Source organism: Amblyomma maculatum, chromosome 1 (genome assembly GCF_055883805.1).
Source record: "Amblyomma maculatum isolate TAMU_Amacu chromosome 1, ASM5588380v1, whole genome shotgun sequence".
NCBI lineage: Eukaryota > Metazoa > Arthropoda > Arachnida > Ixodida > Ixodidae > Amblyomma > Amblyomma maculatum.
In genome coordinates this window covers 379,740,875-379,758,732 of record NC_139344.1, presented here as the reverse complement: position 1 = coordinate 379,758,732, position 17,858 = coordinate 379,740,875, and the positions used below count along the sequence as shown (strand labels likewise).

The 17,858-nt window shown below is 42.8% G+C and overlaps 1 protein-coding gene across 1 annotated transcript in view; it reads right to left on the bottom strand.

Moving 5' to 3' along the window:
* Positions 1-17,858, bottom strand: part of LOC146208345 (MFS-type transporter SLC18B1-like) — a 60,441-nt gene that overhangs the window by 23,785 nt on the left and 18,798 nt on the right. Inside the window, exons 2-9 of the mRNA XM_084578421.1 lie at positions 14,058-14,153; positions 12,455-12,528; positions 11,586-11,733; positions 8,013-8,081; positions 7,577-7,676; positions 1,851-2,005; positions 1,669-1,767; positions 1,228-1,316 (exon numbers count right to left, since the gene is read on the bottom strand). Coding sequence (XP_084434547.1) covers positions 1,228-1,316; positions 1,669-1,767; positions 1,851-2,005; positions 7,577-7,676; positions 8,013-8,081; positions 11,586-11,733; positions 12,455-12,528; positions 14,058-14,153 — 830 coding nt within the window. The remainder of the gene's footprint in view (positions 1-1,227; positions 1,317-1,668; positions 1,768-1,850; positions 2,006-7,576; positions 7,677-8,012; positions 8,082-11,585; positions 11,734-12,454; positions 12,529-14,057; positions 14,154-17,858) is intronic.

The following is a 17,858-nucleotide window of genomic DNA, read 5'->3' as shown; positions in this document are numbered from 1 at the left end:
CTCATCCAAGCCTGCTGTACTATTGCTATTTAGAGAGTTAATAATAGTTATGATTTAGGCTTCATTCGTAGGTTTTCAGAAAATGCTGTCTTTTACTCGTGTCTGCACATAATCTACGGGACCACGTGCTTATATTGTCGAGTTTTTTATGTTACCCGAAGATAGAAAGTATTGATTTAGCCATCGAGGCAATTCAGCTGATGTAAGGGTGACTCCATCAACAGTCGGTTCCTCCGGAAGCATATCAGTTGTGTAGGGACCGCATATCTCTTTATAAACTGTCCAAATTTTTGTTGATCATTCATATTTTCAAACTTGCGTAAATAATAGGCATTTCTCGCCTTCCTTAGGTCTGAGTTCAATCTGTTGCGAAATATCTTGTACTCCTGAAATTTTGAAATGTGTTTGGTTTTTAGGAACTGTTCGAATAACTTGTTACGTCTCAGAATATCATTTAAAAGTGCCGTAGATATCCATGGCTGTCGCGCCTTTTTGTGCTTTTCTCAGACGCGACGCGGAAATGCGCGATCATAGAGGTCCTTCATTATTCTGTAAAAACATGTGAAGGTGCTGCATCATTATCATTGTATTTTATTTTTTTTTGCGAACTGAAACCGAATGTTACTAACATATGTCAGTGTCCGCGGTAAATGCAAACATATTGTTGATGTAACTACACACTGCTCTAGCTGATTTTTATAATTTATGTCTCTCCTCCTGCAAAAATGTCCGTGTTGGCGTTTTGTGTACTGTAAATAAATAAATAAATAAATCTAGAGCTAATATGCAAGCAGTAGCGTGCAAACAAGACAGAGATGTTGCTGCGCGCTGAAATGATATAGATAAAGTTTCTAAACGAGGTATCTCTGCAGCGGGCCTACTAAGCTTGAGCCAGTATGTTACCGGCAGGCCATTAGTAACCCCTATAAAGTTATTTGCTTTATTTCCATCTATGTGTTCTGGTGCATACTGTCAGCCTGTATTGATGAAAACACTCGTACTTTTGCTGCTCATTCTTAATTCAATGCTTACTCGGCAATTTTTATCTGCAAGCGGCCTCTTACAGCGATGACGTATCCTGTAATACTGAGTCCATATGCTATAATTTAACAGGGGCGCAACCTGGTAGGATTCCCCGAGAAAATTCATAGCTGTTGCTTTTGTGAGAAAGGGCTTCGTAAAAGTAGAAAATGAAGGTTAGTGTAGCATTGGCTGAAACCTCCTTACCTATCGATGGGAATGAAAGGGGCAGGTCCAATAATCAGGAATGCCACCACAGACAGCAGAAGGCCTATGAGTGCGAATAATGTTTCTCCCTGCAAAATCCGAAGCATATGTTAGGCAGACATAATTTTTTTGCAATGGCAAATAAAATCTCCTTGTATTTCTACCTTTACAAGGCTTCATCTCTGATGCATTCACCTAATGCATTCGCAATGCATTCACCTAGGCGCGCGCATTCGGCCTGTTAGGCACCTCAGTATGAGATTTGACAGCTTATCCAAACAGGGACAACTCTGAGACATGTCAGACATTCTGAGACCAGAATAGATAACAAGGTGTAGGCGAGTCGAAACCGATATCAATATTTCATCGTCGATTAGCTTAGTATCACACATCGCCTAGCACAAAAGTGCATTTCATGATAAAAATGCCCATATAGTATACCTTGAAATGGGCGAAGACAGCAGCAATGATACTGCCTACAGCAGAACTGCCGAATTGGATCGTATAAACGGTGCCGATTTCTGTGCTGGTCAAGTTGAACTGAAAAAAGAAACATTTGACATTTGGAGGACTCAACGCCAACTTGTGACAAAGCTGGAAGGCTGTTGCAGTATAGGGCTAACCTCTCTCAGGCTGGGTTCCAGAGTTGGTTCGTTGAATCCTAACTCGCCCCAGCAAAGCACCATGCAGCCAAGACCCGCTATGAACATTGGGTCCAACAAGAGCTTTGTGTAGTTTACTGCCACTTCGTTAGGGTCATGTGCCTTGGCGAATGAACCTGAAATTTGCAGAACGACGAAATGAGGTTTACAAAATGCAGTACACTGCGTTTTCACTGGTATGCGCCATGGATTTGACGGAGAACGACAGCTGTCCACTCGCCACGTTCTGGAAACAAGCCGATGCTCGCGCAAAAGTTTTGATTACTGTCTTCCGCGCTTGAATTGAAAAATAAATTGTGCCTAAATAAATTAAGGTATTATTATTAACCACATACGTACATACTTTTCGTACGTATGTGGTTTCGTACGTAAGTACGTATGTATGTACAGTCTTTGTCAAAAGTATACAGCCCAAGGGTTTTTCTTTTCAGCCCCGTAACAGGGCTTGTAACGCAACTCTAGCGTTCGAAAGCTCATAGATGACAAATGTTGTCCTCATTCTCCTCTAGCTTGTATTCATATTCCAGTAGTGCTGCCGTGAGCCGCGTTACAGGGCTTAGAAGCGAGCCCCTTGGGCCGTATACTTTTGACAAAGACTGTACACATACGTACATACTTTATTAACCACACACGTGTATGCTTTTCTATCACGAGGAACACTTTAGAGTCTTTGTCTTTCATATTTTTCAGGAGCCGCTTTCATATTTGTCAGTTCACTTCAGTCGTTCAGTCGTGTCCGACTCTTCGTGACCCTATTGGCCATGTCACGCCACGCTTTCCGGTCTCTCACTATCTTCCTAACATCACATAACTTCATCTGCAGTGCCTCGAGGATGCCATGTAACCATCGCGTTCGCTGCCTACCCCTTCTCCGGCGACCCTCAACCTTTCCCAACATCAAATCTTTCTCCAGCGACTCCTCTCTCATCAGATGACCAAAGTAGCTGAGCTTTAACTTTAGAATTTGACCCTCCAATGAGCAGTCAGGGTTTATGGTCGACAATATTGATTGATTTGATCTTCTGGCAGTCCAAGGAACTCTCAAGAGTCTTCGCCAGCACCACAATTCAAACGCGTCAATTCTTCGGCGGTCAGCCTTTTTCACAGTCCAACTCTCGCATCCATACATCACAACTGGAAAGACGCACGAGTTATACGGATCTTGGTTGGCAGACTAATGTCTCTGCTCTTTACTAGGCGGTCAAGGCTAACCATTGCTCTCTTTCCCAGGAGCAGGCGTCTTCTAATTTCATGGCTGCAGTCTCCTTCCGAGGTAATCTTGGAGCCCAAGAAGAGAAAATCTGTCACAGCTTCCACTTCTTCTCCCTTGATGCTCCAGGACTTGATAGGGCAAGACGCCATGATCTTTGTCTTTTTAATGTTCAGTTTAAGCCCAAACTTCTCACTCTCTTCTTGTACGCGCATCAGAAGTCTCTTGAGTTCCGCTTCACTTTCTGCCATTAAAGTGGTATCATCCGCATATCTAAGGTTGTCGATACGTTTTCCAACAATCTTCACTCCAGCTGAAGACTCGTCCAGACCGGCCTTCCTCATGATGCACTCTGCATATAGGTTAAATAGGCAGGGCGATAGTATGCAGCCATGCCTCACTCCTTTCTCAATCGGAAACCAATCAGTAAGACCATGCCCAGTTCTGACTGTGGCCTCTTGCCCTTCATACAGGTTCCTGAGGAGACAGATGAGGTGAATTGGAACTCCCATCTCTTGGAGAGCTTGCCACAATCTGCTGTGATATACGCAGTCAAACGCTTTCGCATAATCAATAAAGCAGAAGTAGATGGGTTTCTGGAACTCTCTTGCTTTTTCCATGATCCAGCGAAGGTTGGCAACTTGGTCTCTAGTTCCTCTGCCCTTGCGAAACCCAGCTTGCACGTCCGGAAGCTCCCGATCCACATACTGCTGCAGCCTACCTTGGAGGATTTTCAACATCACCCTGCTTGCATGCGAAATAAGCGCGATCGTGTAGTAGTTGGAACAATCTTTGGCACTGCCTTTCTTTGGAATGGGGATGTAAACTGACCTCCTCCAATCCTGTGGCCACTGCAGGGTTGTCCAAATCTTCTGACATAATGTATGCAGAATGTTAACAGCGTCATGGTTGAGGTTTTGAAGCAACTCAGCTGGAATGCTATCAATTCCGCTAGCTTTGTTCTTAGCAAGGCTGGCTAAGGCCCATTCAACTTCACTCTTCAGGATGCCCGGCTCGAGATCAGTGATCACAACCGTCTTATGTTGGGTTTGCTCATTGGGGTCCTTCTTGTACAATTCTTCTGTGTATTCCTGCCACCTCTTCTTTATCTCTGCGGCTTCAGTGAGGTCCTTGCCTCGTTTGTCCTTTATCACGCCCATCTTAGCACAGAAGCTTCCTTTGATATCTTTGATTGTCTTATACAGAGCTCTTGTGTTCCTTAATTGGCTGTTGTCCTCAACTGCTTGGCACTGTATGTTCAGGAAGGCATTCTTATCTCTCCTTGCTATTTTCTGAAAATCCGCATTGAGAACCTTGTATCTTTCTCTTTCCCCCAAAACTTTTGCCATCCTTCTTTCCTCAGCTATTTGCAAAGCCTCTTCAGATAACCAGTTTGCTTTCTTGCATTTCTTTTGCTTTGGAACTACCTTAGTAGCAACTTCTTGTATTATATCACGAACATCAGTCCACATCTCTTCGGGCTCTTTGTCTTCTAGATCTAATTCTTGAAATCGATTCCTCACTTCCAGAGCATATTCTAATGGAACCTGATCCAAATTATACCTGAAAGGCCTTCTAGTTTTCTGCGTTTTCCTCAATCGAAGCTTAATCTTGGCAACAAGAAGCTGATGATCGGTGCCACAATCGTCCCCAGACCTTGTTTTTACTGCTTGTATAGCGCTTCTCCATCTCTGCCGGCAAATAATATAATCGATCTGATTCCTGTACAGACCGTCCGGTGAAGTCCATGTGTACAGGCGCCTCTTGTGCTGTTGAAAATGAGTATTCGTTGTTGTTTTCTTGACAAAACTCTACTAGCCTCTGCCCAGCTTCATTTGGCTCACCAAGACCGAACTTGCCTGTAATTCCGGATATTTCTTCACTTCCTACCTTAGCATTCCAGTCTCCTATGAGAAAAACGACGTCTGATGATGGGGTGCAGTCTAAAAGGCATTGTAGGTCCGGATAAAATCTCTCAACGTCAACTTCTTCAGCAGTAGTGTTCGGTGCATAGACTTGGATAACTGTTATGTTGAAAGGGTGACCTTGGATCCGAAGTGAAATCATTCGGTCGTTTTTGGGGTTGTACCCTAGCACTGCTTTGCCCATTCTTCTGTTTACTATGAGAGCGACCCCATTCCTTTTCTTGGATTCGTGCCCACAATAAAAGACATAATGGTCGCCGGAGTTAAATTCTCCCATTCCGGTCCACTTGAGCTCGCTGATACCCAAGATATCAATGTTCAATCTGTCCATTTCTCGCTTGACGACATCCAGTTTACCTTGCGTCATAGATCTTACATTCCATGTTGCTATGTGATACATCTTCTTGCAACATCGGACTTTCCGGTCGCTTCCCGACACATCCACCTTTTGGGAGCGTCCTTTTGGCTTTAGCCCAGCCGCTTCATTCGTCCTGGAGCTATTGTTCATCCCCAGTAACATGTGGGACGCCTTCCAACCTGGGGGGCTTATCTTCCGGCGCCATATCATTAATGGTATGTTGACTGGCCATAGGGTTTTCTTGGCAGGAAATACTGGAGTGGGTTGCCATTACCTTCTCCAGTGAATCACATTTTGTCGGAACTCTCTGCCGTGACCTGTCTATCTTGGGTGGCCCTACACAGCAGAGCTCATCGTGTTTCGCAAGCCCCTCCGCCACTACAAGGCAGTGATCCATGAAGGGGTTCATATTTGTCAACTCTGTGTCTAATTTTTTATTATCCATTAAAATGAGCTGATTCTGTCCGCTTTTGCCAGCAACGAAGGACATGCAGCTTGTACGTCTGTTAACTGATCAAGCTGAATCATCTCTTGGTGCCCCTACTTCTTATTCCTAATATAATAATTAATTCTCATATAGAGTCAGTTTCACATGGCAGTTTGCAGTGTTACGAAATGTTAGAACGACTTGCCCCAAACATCCTGACGAGCAGAACGTGGTTGTGTTCCTAATACGTTTTTACACCATAATCGACAGGCGTGTAGAAACTGCTCATGAGAAACCCACGTGAAACGGAGTGTATATCTGAGCTGTAGGAGAACCAGACTTTTAAGATGAGCTTACCCCCAATCAATTCCCTCTGAAGAAAAATAATTAGAAATAATAAAACAAAATTGAGAACACTGCTACTCTTGCATGAGCCTTTAGTTTACCAGTTTATTATTTTCGTTACGACAAAAATAAACCTGTTCGAACGCACATAGGCACATTGCTTTCATATACTCTGGGGGATGTATTTTAGGCTTTCATAGCCACTAGTCCGTATGTGCATGCCATGGAAGTGATCGAACCCTCCTTACGAATTGCATCAATTGGTCCCCACAGAATATCAGTCGTAGGTATAAGTGATAGGAGGTTCTTGCGAGGTTTGTACTTAGTGGGCAAGCAGGAAATTTCGAACCACACCGGTGAGCCAACGAGAAGCACCGTGGCCGTGTATAGCGGCATCTGTGATGCTAGGAACGAGCCAAGGATCACAGCTGGTGTTAGCGGTGACACTGAGCTCAGGAACGAGTCGGGCGAGCAGCTGTGTTAAGAATTTCAACATGTCGTTGTACAAATTCGCGGTGGTGCAGCATAAAAGCTGCATTCAAATGTTGCGTACCTCCCACGCATGGTATTGCCAGCTGTTAGCTCACACAAGTTATTTCGCACTGCTAGACAACGGATTACTCAATGCGCTGTTCTCCTAATTACTTTTTTTTTTTTTGGGTGGGGGGGGACTAAGCGTGATTGAATATCTTGCTATCGGCGCAGTTAAACCTGCACCCTCTCTACACCTTCACTGACATTCTACATGTATTGGTTTTGCAATGGGATCGCTTTTGCTGCTTTCGTTCGTTTAGTCTCCACTGGATGGCGCCACTTGTGGGTCACTTTGGCTCAGGTTACTCTGCAAGTTGCGGCCATAAGTGGCGAATGCTTCTCTGCAAAGAGCCGGAACGCAAAGATTTCTATGGCAATTATTTCTGTGGCATGTTGCTTGTTAAGGCGTCTTCTGTGCCCCACAGCGGAGGCTTAGCAGGTACAATCCCTAGGGACAGGAAAAGTCGTAACAGGCTTAAGGAGGAATTTTATTGATGGGAAACTACCTCATCTGTATAGGGCTGAAATACAGTAGGTGCCAGTGTCTCGTTTATATTTCGTAAATAGTGTAGATTGCTCCCCTTCTCCTTTGTTGCTACATTCCTCTCTGCAATTCTCCTCGCTGTTCTCTTTATCTCCCTTATATTTGCTCCTTGCCCATCTCAGGTGCTTATGATGTTAGATGGCAACTACTGAAGCCGGCGGAATTCTTTTCCCTATTTTGATTTGTTTTTTAATAAAACACTACCTCCAGGTTTCAGTGAAGCAAAAAGCTTGAACCTGTTTTAATCATGTTGCACCACCGCAGCAGAGCTATATTATCTCAGCTGCAAAAGCGAGCGGGGCAAAACCTTTTTCAAGAGAAAGTTGAACGTTTTGTCCCCTTACCGTGATCTTTGTTGAGAACTGACTTGAGCATTGCGATAGCCGGAAACGCCAACATTATGATTACTCCAATGACGAAGAATGGTGCGGGGTATCCCCACCTCTGTAAAGGAAGTAAAGGCTTCGTTATGTTCACGTTAGGTTAGAGAACGTAGGCATACGGACGAATTGTAAAGCTCTAAGGGGCGTAAATAGCGGTCTTATAAAAGTACAATGAATTGAGTTGCCCTTGTATAGTACTGAATAGGTTGGGCATGAGAAACGTTTTAACCTATGGGCATCGTTGTTTATTATTAAAACTAAAATTATCTTGAACAGTAAGTAGACACGCCAACGGTAAACCTCGTATCGACAGTAACCAAAAATGCAATTTCAGTCAACATTCGAGTTCCTAAGCGCGTATATGTTGACCAAGATATTTAAGAGATTATATACTCACATCAATCAGCGCACCTCCCAGGATAGAGCCGATCATGTTGCCGCTGGTGAACGTGAATTCCAAAGACGCCTATCGAAAAAAGTGTATGCAATCAGGTAGAATCCCGAGAATCAATGCATTTTATCGTTTCAGATAATCCTCGAAACCTAAGTTTTATTACTGCGCGTCTCTATTGCGCTGTATATATCCTGGTAGAGCGTGATGGTTGACAATTTACAATTCATACCCAAATCTACATGCACAATGCCCAAATCTACTTCAGATTTACGGCTCAGTTCAGAATAATACGCGGATACACAATATGTCGTTTTTTTTTTTTATATATATGTAAGCTGATATAAAGTGCAAACGTGTGGCTGTTGAAGTTGAAGTTGAAGTTGAAAGTTAATTTTGAAATCAAAAACAACATACAGGATTATACAACATATGGTACAAGAACGCAGGTGGGACCTCCCATGGTAATAGATTTCGATAGGCAACTTAAAGAATAATATTATTGTTAGGAAAATTGTGTTATGAAGCAACAATGGAAATAAATAACGAAATACGTAGTAAAAAGTGCATTGCCGACAGATCTAGATACATAAATAGAACACAGAAAAATGTGCAAAAAATATTAATTCCCCGACACAAAACATGAATAACATAGAAGTCATAAATTAAGAAGAAAAGTTTTTAATTTGCACTTAAACAAAGAAAGTGTATTAGTTTGCTTAATGTCAAAATTTAAATAATTCAAAAATTATATGACGAAAATCGAAGGCATTGTTTTCCGTACTTAGTAGTGACCTTAGGTAGTAGAAAATTATTACGTAGAGCGAACCGTGTAAGCTGTTGTTCTTGATCGTGCGGGAGTAAAAATGCTAAGCGGGAGCTGATGGTGAAGAATCTTATAAAAAAGAATGCCATTAGTCTAAAGAGCCGAGAGGAGTAGAACATTTCAATACATGAACAAAATGTGCGATGCCGACATTCTAGGGGAGGAGGTTATGATGCGTATCGTTTGCTTTTGCAGTTTTATTAATGGCCAAAGAGGACCGTGATAGGCGTTACCCCAATACTACTTTACTGCGAATGCATAGTAGAGTGATAGTAACATGTGGATTGGGAAATAGGATCAGGCTTTGATTAATGCGCGTAACCCAAATGAAATTTTCTTCCAAGTTTCCGCTATATAATAATGAAATTTGAGGTGAGGATCAATAACAACACCTAGAAACGAAATTCGGACTTGCGACGCGATGTCAGTGGAATTTAAGTGTAGTAATTGTGAGACGGGCAATGAATTCTGAGGGGGGCGGGAAATCTGAAAGCAAGTCGTAGTAACATTCACAGTCAGGCGGTTAATGTGGCACCAATTCTCAAGAGAATTAATGCCATTTTGAAGGTTAGATATGAACAGGTAAATTTCACGGTGCGACTTTATCATGGTAGAGTCATCTGCGTATAATATACTATTACAATGCCTAAAACAGGATGGCAAATTGCTAATACAGAGTAGAAACAATACATGGTATAGAATAGAACCCTGTGGAACCCTTTTGTTAGTGAGAGCTTTGTTAGATGCATGGTTATTAATAGAAACAATTTGGCCACTGATTAATGTTTTTTTTTTTTTTTTTTTTTTTTTTTCTGAGCGAAACGCTGTGGCTTACAAGAATGCAAAAGTTTGTGCACGTGTTCAGCATAGCCTTAGACTGAGTGAACTAGTTTAAGCCTATGTTAACTGCTGGTCTGTTTTAATATCTTTAATGATGTTTGAGGGCACACAATTTTCATAAAATATTCGGTAGTATGTTTGCAAAACGGTTTGCGATGTGGGATGAGTCATTTTATTCGAATATTTTGCATGTGGTTGTTATATTAATCAGAAGGCATTCAGTTATTTGTCGTTCGCTCGAACTCAACGCATTTGGCCAGACGGGCGGTACTCAACTTTCAGTTTCTTCAGCCTACTTTCCTTTGATGTAATGTACATTGCAATTCCTATGAAACCTTTCAAGCAGATGCAAAACTTAATGAATATGTTTGAAAAAATGCACTGCGCTAAAAAAGACGACGACTAAACACTTAAACAACTGAACAAGTGCACACAAACAATAAGGTTATTTGAATAAACAGACGAGATATACAGAGAAACGAACAAATGAACTTGCGCGGAACCGCCAAATAGTAAAAAACAAAACCACTAGGCATCAAGTTTTACCAAGGTATAAAAATACAGAATCTGCAAGGAAGACATAAGGCTGGCTGATGCATCCATCACCGTTTTTTCTTATACAGTAGGCCTCCTTAACTTCTCACTTTAGCCTATCTTTATGGTGGAAAATAATTTTAGTTTGTGAGAACAGCGGGTAGCAGCTTTGTCTCTTTATTACCTTTCTTATTTTTTTCTTTCGTTGCATTTCTTGCACTGCACAGCCACGGGTAAATAAGTGCCGGATGAAATGATCCTAGAATGCTGCTTCAGTTGTACATTCCTACATCGGCCCGTCTGGCCAACATGCACCTTATCGGAAGATAAAGGCAACTTCTACACAACCGCGCACACGCAGGGGACATACCGCGATCTGTGCTCAATGTTACTCTGAAATGGGCCAATACTCTTGCGTGAATTAATTTTTCGCTGTGCACGGGGACACAGTCTGGCAAATTCGAAGAATGCAGAAGATACCACTCTAATCCCACAACGTTCGGCCACAGTCTTTATGTCATGAGAGAGTTGGTGCGTATAAGGGATGTCTGAAACCTTTGCAATACGTGAAACGTTGCGTTGAGCGGATTTAAAGTTAGATTTTATACCTGGTATTACCCTCTGAAAAACTGCAGCTAACATTAGATTAGCTGAGTCAGTGTTTTTTTCTGCACCCTTCAAATTGGCCAGACTGTGCCCCCTTGTAAAGCGAGAAATGAATTCATCCCAGAGTATTGGCCCATTTCAGTGTAATATTAAGCACAGATTGCGGTATGTCCTCTGCGTGTGCGCGGTTGTGTAGAAGTTACCTTTATCTTGCGGTAAGGAGTATGTTGGCCAGATGGGCCGATGTATAAATGTACGACTGAAGGAGCCTTTTGGGGTCATATTATCCGACACTTATTCACACGTGGATGTGCATTGCAAGAAATGCAACGGAAAAAAAATTAAGAAAGGTAATAAAGATAGACAAAGCTGCTACCCGCTGTTCTCACGAACTAGAATTTTTTTTTCACCATAGAGATAGGCTAACGCGAGACGTTAAGGAGGCCTACTGTATCAGGAAAAATGGTAATAGATGCATCAGCCAGCCTTCTGTCTCGCTTGCAGAGTGTGAATTTTTGTCTTTATAAAACTTGAAACGTAATGGTTTTTCTTTACTATCCGGCGGTTTCGCACAGGTGCATATGTTCGTTTCTCTCTATTCTCGTCTGTTTGTTCAAGTAAACTTAGTTGTGAGTCTGCGCTTGTCCAGTTCTTTAAGTGTTTAGTCATCGCTTTTTTTTTTTAGCGCAGTGCAATTTTTTCCCATGTCTAAATACCAACTCGTCCAACTTTCTACCTTACTGAATGAATATATAACAAGGAACATGGCTTACTATGGCAACACCAGTGTTCGACACGAAGCGATTTGTGAAGACTGCGTAGGCACTGACTATGTACAGACTGTATGCAACCCCACCCAGAAAAGATGATGCCAAGCTGATGACAAGAAGTATAGTTCCTCCTGGCATCCAATACAATGACCTGATGGGAGCAATAAAAGGCATAGGGCAGAGGTTAAACCGAGGGAAGAACAACACACATTTTAATGCTCATGCACAATAATGCGAGTACCAAATTCATGTTCACAACATGCATAAATCCGGCCAACACCAAATTCGCAGTAATGGTGTAGCTAGGCCCTAAACTATATAAAACTATTTATACATTAACATCGTCATTTATCTTGCGCATATCGAGAGTGACTTCATTCTAAAATAAGCTAGCAATTATCATATCTGCAAGTTTGGAAGAAAATCAAGAAAAGCTAGGTTCGATTAAGACTTTTGTCGAACAACTGCAACGGAAATCTCTTCTCTCCAAATACAGCATTGCGTGACTGTTCGTCACATCAGCGAAACACTTCTCGGCATGAATAGAACACTGCCTAGATAAGTTGTCTCTTTCGAGAAGAATTAGTGTACCGATTGTTTAACGACCGTAAACAAGAGAGATATCTTAGAAAAAAAAAAGAATTTCTTAGGAAATGTGGCCAGATTTGATTTATTTATAACGGCGACTCAAATTTTCCTGTTCTGCTATGATTTTTTGGGGAACAAAATTTCGTTGCCGTTACTCTGTTAAATTTAGGTGTACATTTTAATGGCCCAACATATCAGGTAAGAAGAAGAAAAGTTTCAAGGTGTTGGTGCACTAGACAACAAGAACACTTTAGATTCTTAAATATAGCAGAAAAGGGTTTTACCCAAAAATGACGTTGAACACAAAGTATCCCGTCATACCGAGTAGGTAGCACGTTACCGGTGAACTCCAAATCATCTGCGAGGAGGTAGTAAAAGTTTGGTCTCAGAAAAAAAAGCGACCTCGCGCTTTAGAAGCCAGGTTTCGAATAAAATGTTTAAGAACATAAATCAGGCGGAAGACATCGAAGGTATCATACTGGGAAATGGTGAAAAAGGCGCGCAGATGGCCATGAGTACAGGAGCCCATTCACAGATGGTCAGTTTTTGTGCTTCAACGTTTCTCTCTACGTGGTTGTCCTTCATTTTGGACACAATCTAACTTAGTCAACTTGACACGTTACTGAAACTCGCATTCTGTGAAATGCAACATTACTAAAAAGGCATGTTTGCACGTTTAGTTTCCGCGACAGAGATGCATAAATATAAAAAAAAAATGTTAATACTAATTTTGATCACAACCACACTGCGATGGTTAGAGTGAGGCGTAGCTGTTAAACTCTTGCAAAAAGCTACGTGACTTTCGGTAACTTTTGATCTCGTCTGAGCCAAAGGTGCTGCAAAAGTAAGCGTCTTGCTTGAGTTTAGAAAACTTGAAAGTGGTATCCCTTTTCAGACAACTGAAGGATTGTCGCATGATTAGCCTTGCGTAAAAGTTGCTAAAATTGGGTGCCATTAGAAGGCTCTTAGTTTAAACAAAACTATAAAAAGGGTTATTTTAGGCCAGTGCTAACTGCAATCTGTACGTAAAGGCTTTTTCCTCGAGATGAGCGACGGGCCAAACTTGGCTGTTTATTTGCAGCAGAGCTTAGCGCTATGTGTACTATTTGTACTCATGTCACATTTCTTTCTATTTCATACCGGTCCTCAGCTTATCAGCGCTGTACTCGGTATTAATAAAGCTAGACGGCCACTGGTGCTGAAGTCTGGCAATAACCGAAAAGGAGGCGAAAGGCTGAAAAACGTAAGAAAACTCTCTAATATTGTAAGTACTGTGCGGGAGTGTCTTACGCACTTCGGAGGTTACCGGTTTACCGCAGCTGATTCTAATGCGCGAATACTTTTGAGAATTTGATAGCAATTCGTCGGATTTCATTCGTGCAGCCTGACTTTAATGAGACAGAATGCAATTTAATTAGTCCTAAAAGCAGCGAAGCTCCTAATCATTTAAACTGTATCGTTGCTACCGCAAGATAATAAAATTCATTGGACGGCTATTCTGCTACTCAAGAATCGGGCGCAGATAACTCAGCTTGTCTTTATGACCCCGATGTCTTGATTCTAAGCAATGTACGAAAGGCCTTTCTTGTTACTGACCTTGGATCGGCCGACTTCATATTGGAACAGATGCTTACCAGCGTGACATGTGATACTGCTTTCATTTTCAGAGTGTACGTTAGGAGTGTTGAATAAAAGAATCTCGGTACAGTTGTAAGTTAAAGTGGTAGAAGCGCACTCATGCTGAAATGCTTGCTACGACGCAGACCTTTCTAGACAATAGCTATTTCAGTTCCTCACTGGTCACTTGTTGCCTTGCTATATACTGCGTGTGAAAACATTGGCAAATCCACAGCAATAATGAGGAAGACACTGTCAAGTTACACTCACAGTCCTTTCCGCAAGCATTGCTCCTATGATCATCGCAATCCTATATGTGGAGTATACGTAGCTGTACTCGTCCGCCTCCAAGCCTTTACTGTCCGCCTGAAAGAAACCAAAATCAAATTCGAGCCTAGTCTTGGCAGGTTGCATCGTGAAGTTAATTTCAGTCTCTCTGGTTGTCCCCACTGTTAAAGCGTATGCATTTGTATATTGAGAGCACAATATGTATAAGTGGGCTACAAAGCGATCGATTCAAAATTGATTACAAAAATAAATAAAGAATAATTTAATACGCATGGTAACTGTCTGTCATGATATACATGCGAACTGCGCGATGGTAAAAAAATTTCCAGGGGGCACTGTCGCAATAAAATATTGCGAAGTGCCCCATATTGCTTTCGCAATAAAAGTAATAAATAATCATTCTTGGAAAAGAGAATCCGGGATCGGCGTTTGTATGCAGACATAGCGATATAGGAATTCCGCGATGAAAAAAAACAACAGCTCTCTCTCTAAATCATAATACACCATGTATCTGAAGTGCAGGGACCGATGAAATCCGAAAACCTATAGTAATAATCTCTAACTAAAGACAGCTTTCTGTCTAAATTCATTCGGAGCTTCCAGTGCGTCAACGCGAGAGAAAAAAAAAAGTATTTTGTACGACCTCAATAAATAATTTTAGGCTTCTAGGCTGTGCCATCAGATCTATATGACGGCCCTTGCATGCACTTCCTTTTCATTGTCATATGTGCATGACCCGCTCTTCTTTCATGCTTCGAACTTTTATCACCTTTGGGTTAAGCGTTCTGGTTTAGTTTCCTGAGACTCGCCCATGGGAGGAAAGTAGTGGCGCAGAACGAAGTAGTATTCTTTTGATCTAGGTACGAGACGAGGTGCACACAACCGCTTTTCACCCACAGGTATGCAGCTACATGTTAGGTCCAGCAAACATCGCTGACACTGCTGCAGATAAAGTACAGCAGGCTCCGTAAGACATACATAAGAAAATACAACTGGTAAGGTATGCTTTTTGTCTTTGGGAAAGTTTATATAAACGATCGTTTATTCATGAAAAAATATATATTGCGGCAAATGTAAGCGTATCACCACGTCATGCTTAGCGGGAAGGTCACAGCCGTATTCTATCCCAATAAAAGCAAGGAATTCATCTATAAGCTTGTGCTGCGTTCAGGTTAACAATCGTATAATTAAAATTTTATTCTGAATTCCTTTTCAGTTCTCTTCTATCGCTCTTCGTGAAATAGGAAAACAACCCCACTGGCCTGGTGTCACCACGGTTCGCGGCCACTGGCATGTCGGCCTCTAAGAACGACATGCGGTAGCCTAAAACATACCATTATTCTTGTTATTTTAGTGCAAAAGTATGCCAGTTTCTTGGCGATCTTAATAACTCGGGACCTCGACTGACAAAGGCAAGAACGCCTGTCCGTCATCACCCGTTTCTATGTGCGACTAATTTCATGAATTGGGTTCGCTGGTGCAAGAAAATGTCGGAACTATATTATAATTATTTTTCTTTCTATCCCTCTTCCCTGGCTGGAGCAGCGCGGCACGCGCACTGTCACTCAAAGTGGCCGTTCAGAGTGTCGGTTGATATTATAGCATAGAACCACACGATCGTTACTTTACACTGGTTGTTGGATACCAGTCAGTCGCATCATGCCATTAGCTAGATTATACCCGTTGCAGTGAAATTACTTCACCGAAATGCTTCACATTAATCCGATGCTGTACTAACCGCCGCCACTCCACACCCGCAAAGTTTTCAATCTCATCCTACTACCTAACTTTCCCCCGCCCCTTTACACTCTTGCTTTCCCCTGGAATAAAATTTGTTACCCTTAGCGATCATCGCTTATCCTTCATTAGCATTGCATGCCCCGCCCGTGCGCCTTTTTATTTTTTTTTTTTTGATTTCGTACAGAGAGATATTATCTCCATTCTCTCTGTACGACGTTGTATGTTTTAGAGAAAAAAAAGTTTCGCAATCGTCGCTCGCTCTATACACCGTCGAAAGAGGTAGTGGGGTAGTCGCTTACTCACTGCGGTGCTACATTAAAAGAAACGCTTGAGAGCATGACTCTTATTTTACAACCGGAAAAACGCTGCTTAAATGTCTGCCCCAAAATCAGTCATCTCAGGCAGCTCAGGACGAAAAACATTCAGTCACTACGCTCGGAGCGTGGGTCGAGCAATGGTTCATTGTCCCTCATTGTAGGTTGTGGTGAGCGTTAGTATCGTCCCTAAGAAGCCGGTCATTTTGATCATGGCGTTGAAAAGGACTCCAGCGTGAATGCACAAAGCAGGCGGTAATGAAGCACACTGAATAGTTTACCATGATTCCGCACAAGGTTTTCAGCGAGCCATATACTTTTGAGGCGGATAGGTTCGGCGCAGTCAAGAATTGAGAAAAATGTGTCGGGGAAAATACGCATGGGGATTTCACATCAATACTGGAACGCAAGAGTTATTTGCGCAGCTTTCAGGGTAGGGTCATGCCACCGTGCTGTCCACTTAGCTTCCTTCTGCCAGTGACGTTGGAGGCAGGAATTCGAACCAGCGACATTGCATCGCCAATTCTATGCCGTTCAGTGGGAGTGCAGGCATTCCGAGAAGAAAGACAGATAAGCCACCTTCCTCTCGCCAAAACCCAAGCCAATCAAAGGCGTTTAGCACTTTGCCAAACTCCGTACCAGTCTCTCAATGCCAAATATTCGAGGAATAGAAAGGCGATGATAAATGTGATATCCAGTTTACTCTCAATGCGAAGCTTAAGCGTGCTACTGATATTTGATCTATCATACGCAGTACGAGAGATATCGACTATTAAAAATTCCCTCCACGTTTCCGCTTTGCATTCATGCACAGGACTGAGCGAGAAAAACATAAATATGAGAAATTGTTACCACACTGAATTGGTTGAAAGTATGAAAGTAACGAAACAATTAGAAGAGTTCAGCGCTGCTGAACCGAATATTGAGCGAAAGTAATAGCAGCGGGTGACCGAGCATTCTTTTTCCTCTTCTTCTTCTTCTTCTTCTTCTTCTTCCTCTTCCTCCTTTTCTTCTTCCTCTTCTGCTTCTTGCTCTTCTTCTCCAGCCCACACATAAAGCCCCCCTTTAACCAAGCCGCATGGATGCGCCTTAGTGGTCTAGAGGGGTAAATAAATGCCAAGGTCCTGGCAGGCTGATTCTAGCTTAAGCGTCCCGTGTGAAACTAGAGACCCAAGTTGGCAGCTTCTGCCAGCCCACATATAAAGCCCCTATAAGGAAGAAGATAATTCAGCGCCCACGCAAACGACAACGAAGGCGGCTGAGTTCCTGGCCGGTCAGCTGGCGCGCGCACTCGAAGCTCGGACTGTCTTGTTCGGACGATATTGTGCCTTAAGCAGGAGAGACATGTGCGAAAGCTTGACCGGCATGCCGCAGCGAACGCCGCATGCGAACTGCCGCCGCAATGCCAGCCGGGACACATGGAGCACCGTGCGTCCGGCGGGCGAGCTCCCTCAAGCTCCGCCCACAGCCGGTGTCACCACGCAGCGGAGACCGAAGACTGCTTGGCTTGATAAACAATTCACATGAATTCACGCTCGTACAAGAAATAACAAAAAAGCGATGTTATCAGAAGGATTGTCTACTGTACTCGTGCAACAGTATGCCTGCACACGCAGGAAGCTTTCGGCAACGATGCCACCCGCGGACACGCTACGAACTCCACCGATTCGCGCTTGCCCTAGTCGTCGCTAGGCCTAGCCGGTGTCGTATCGAAGAGGCAGCGGACCGC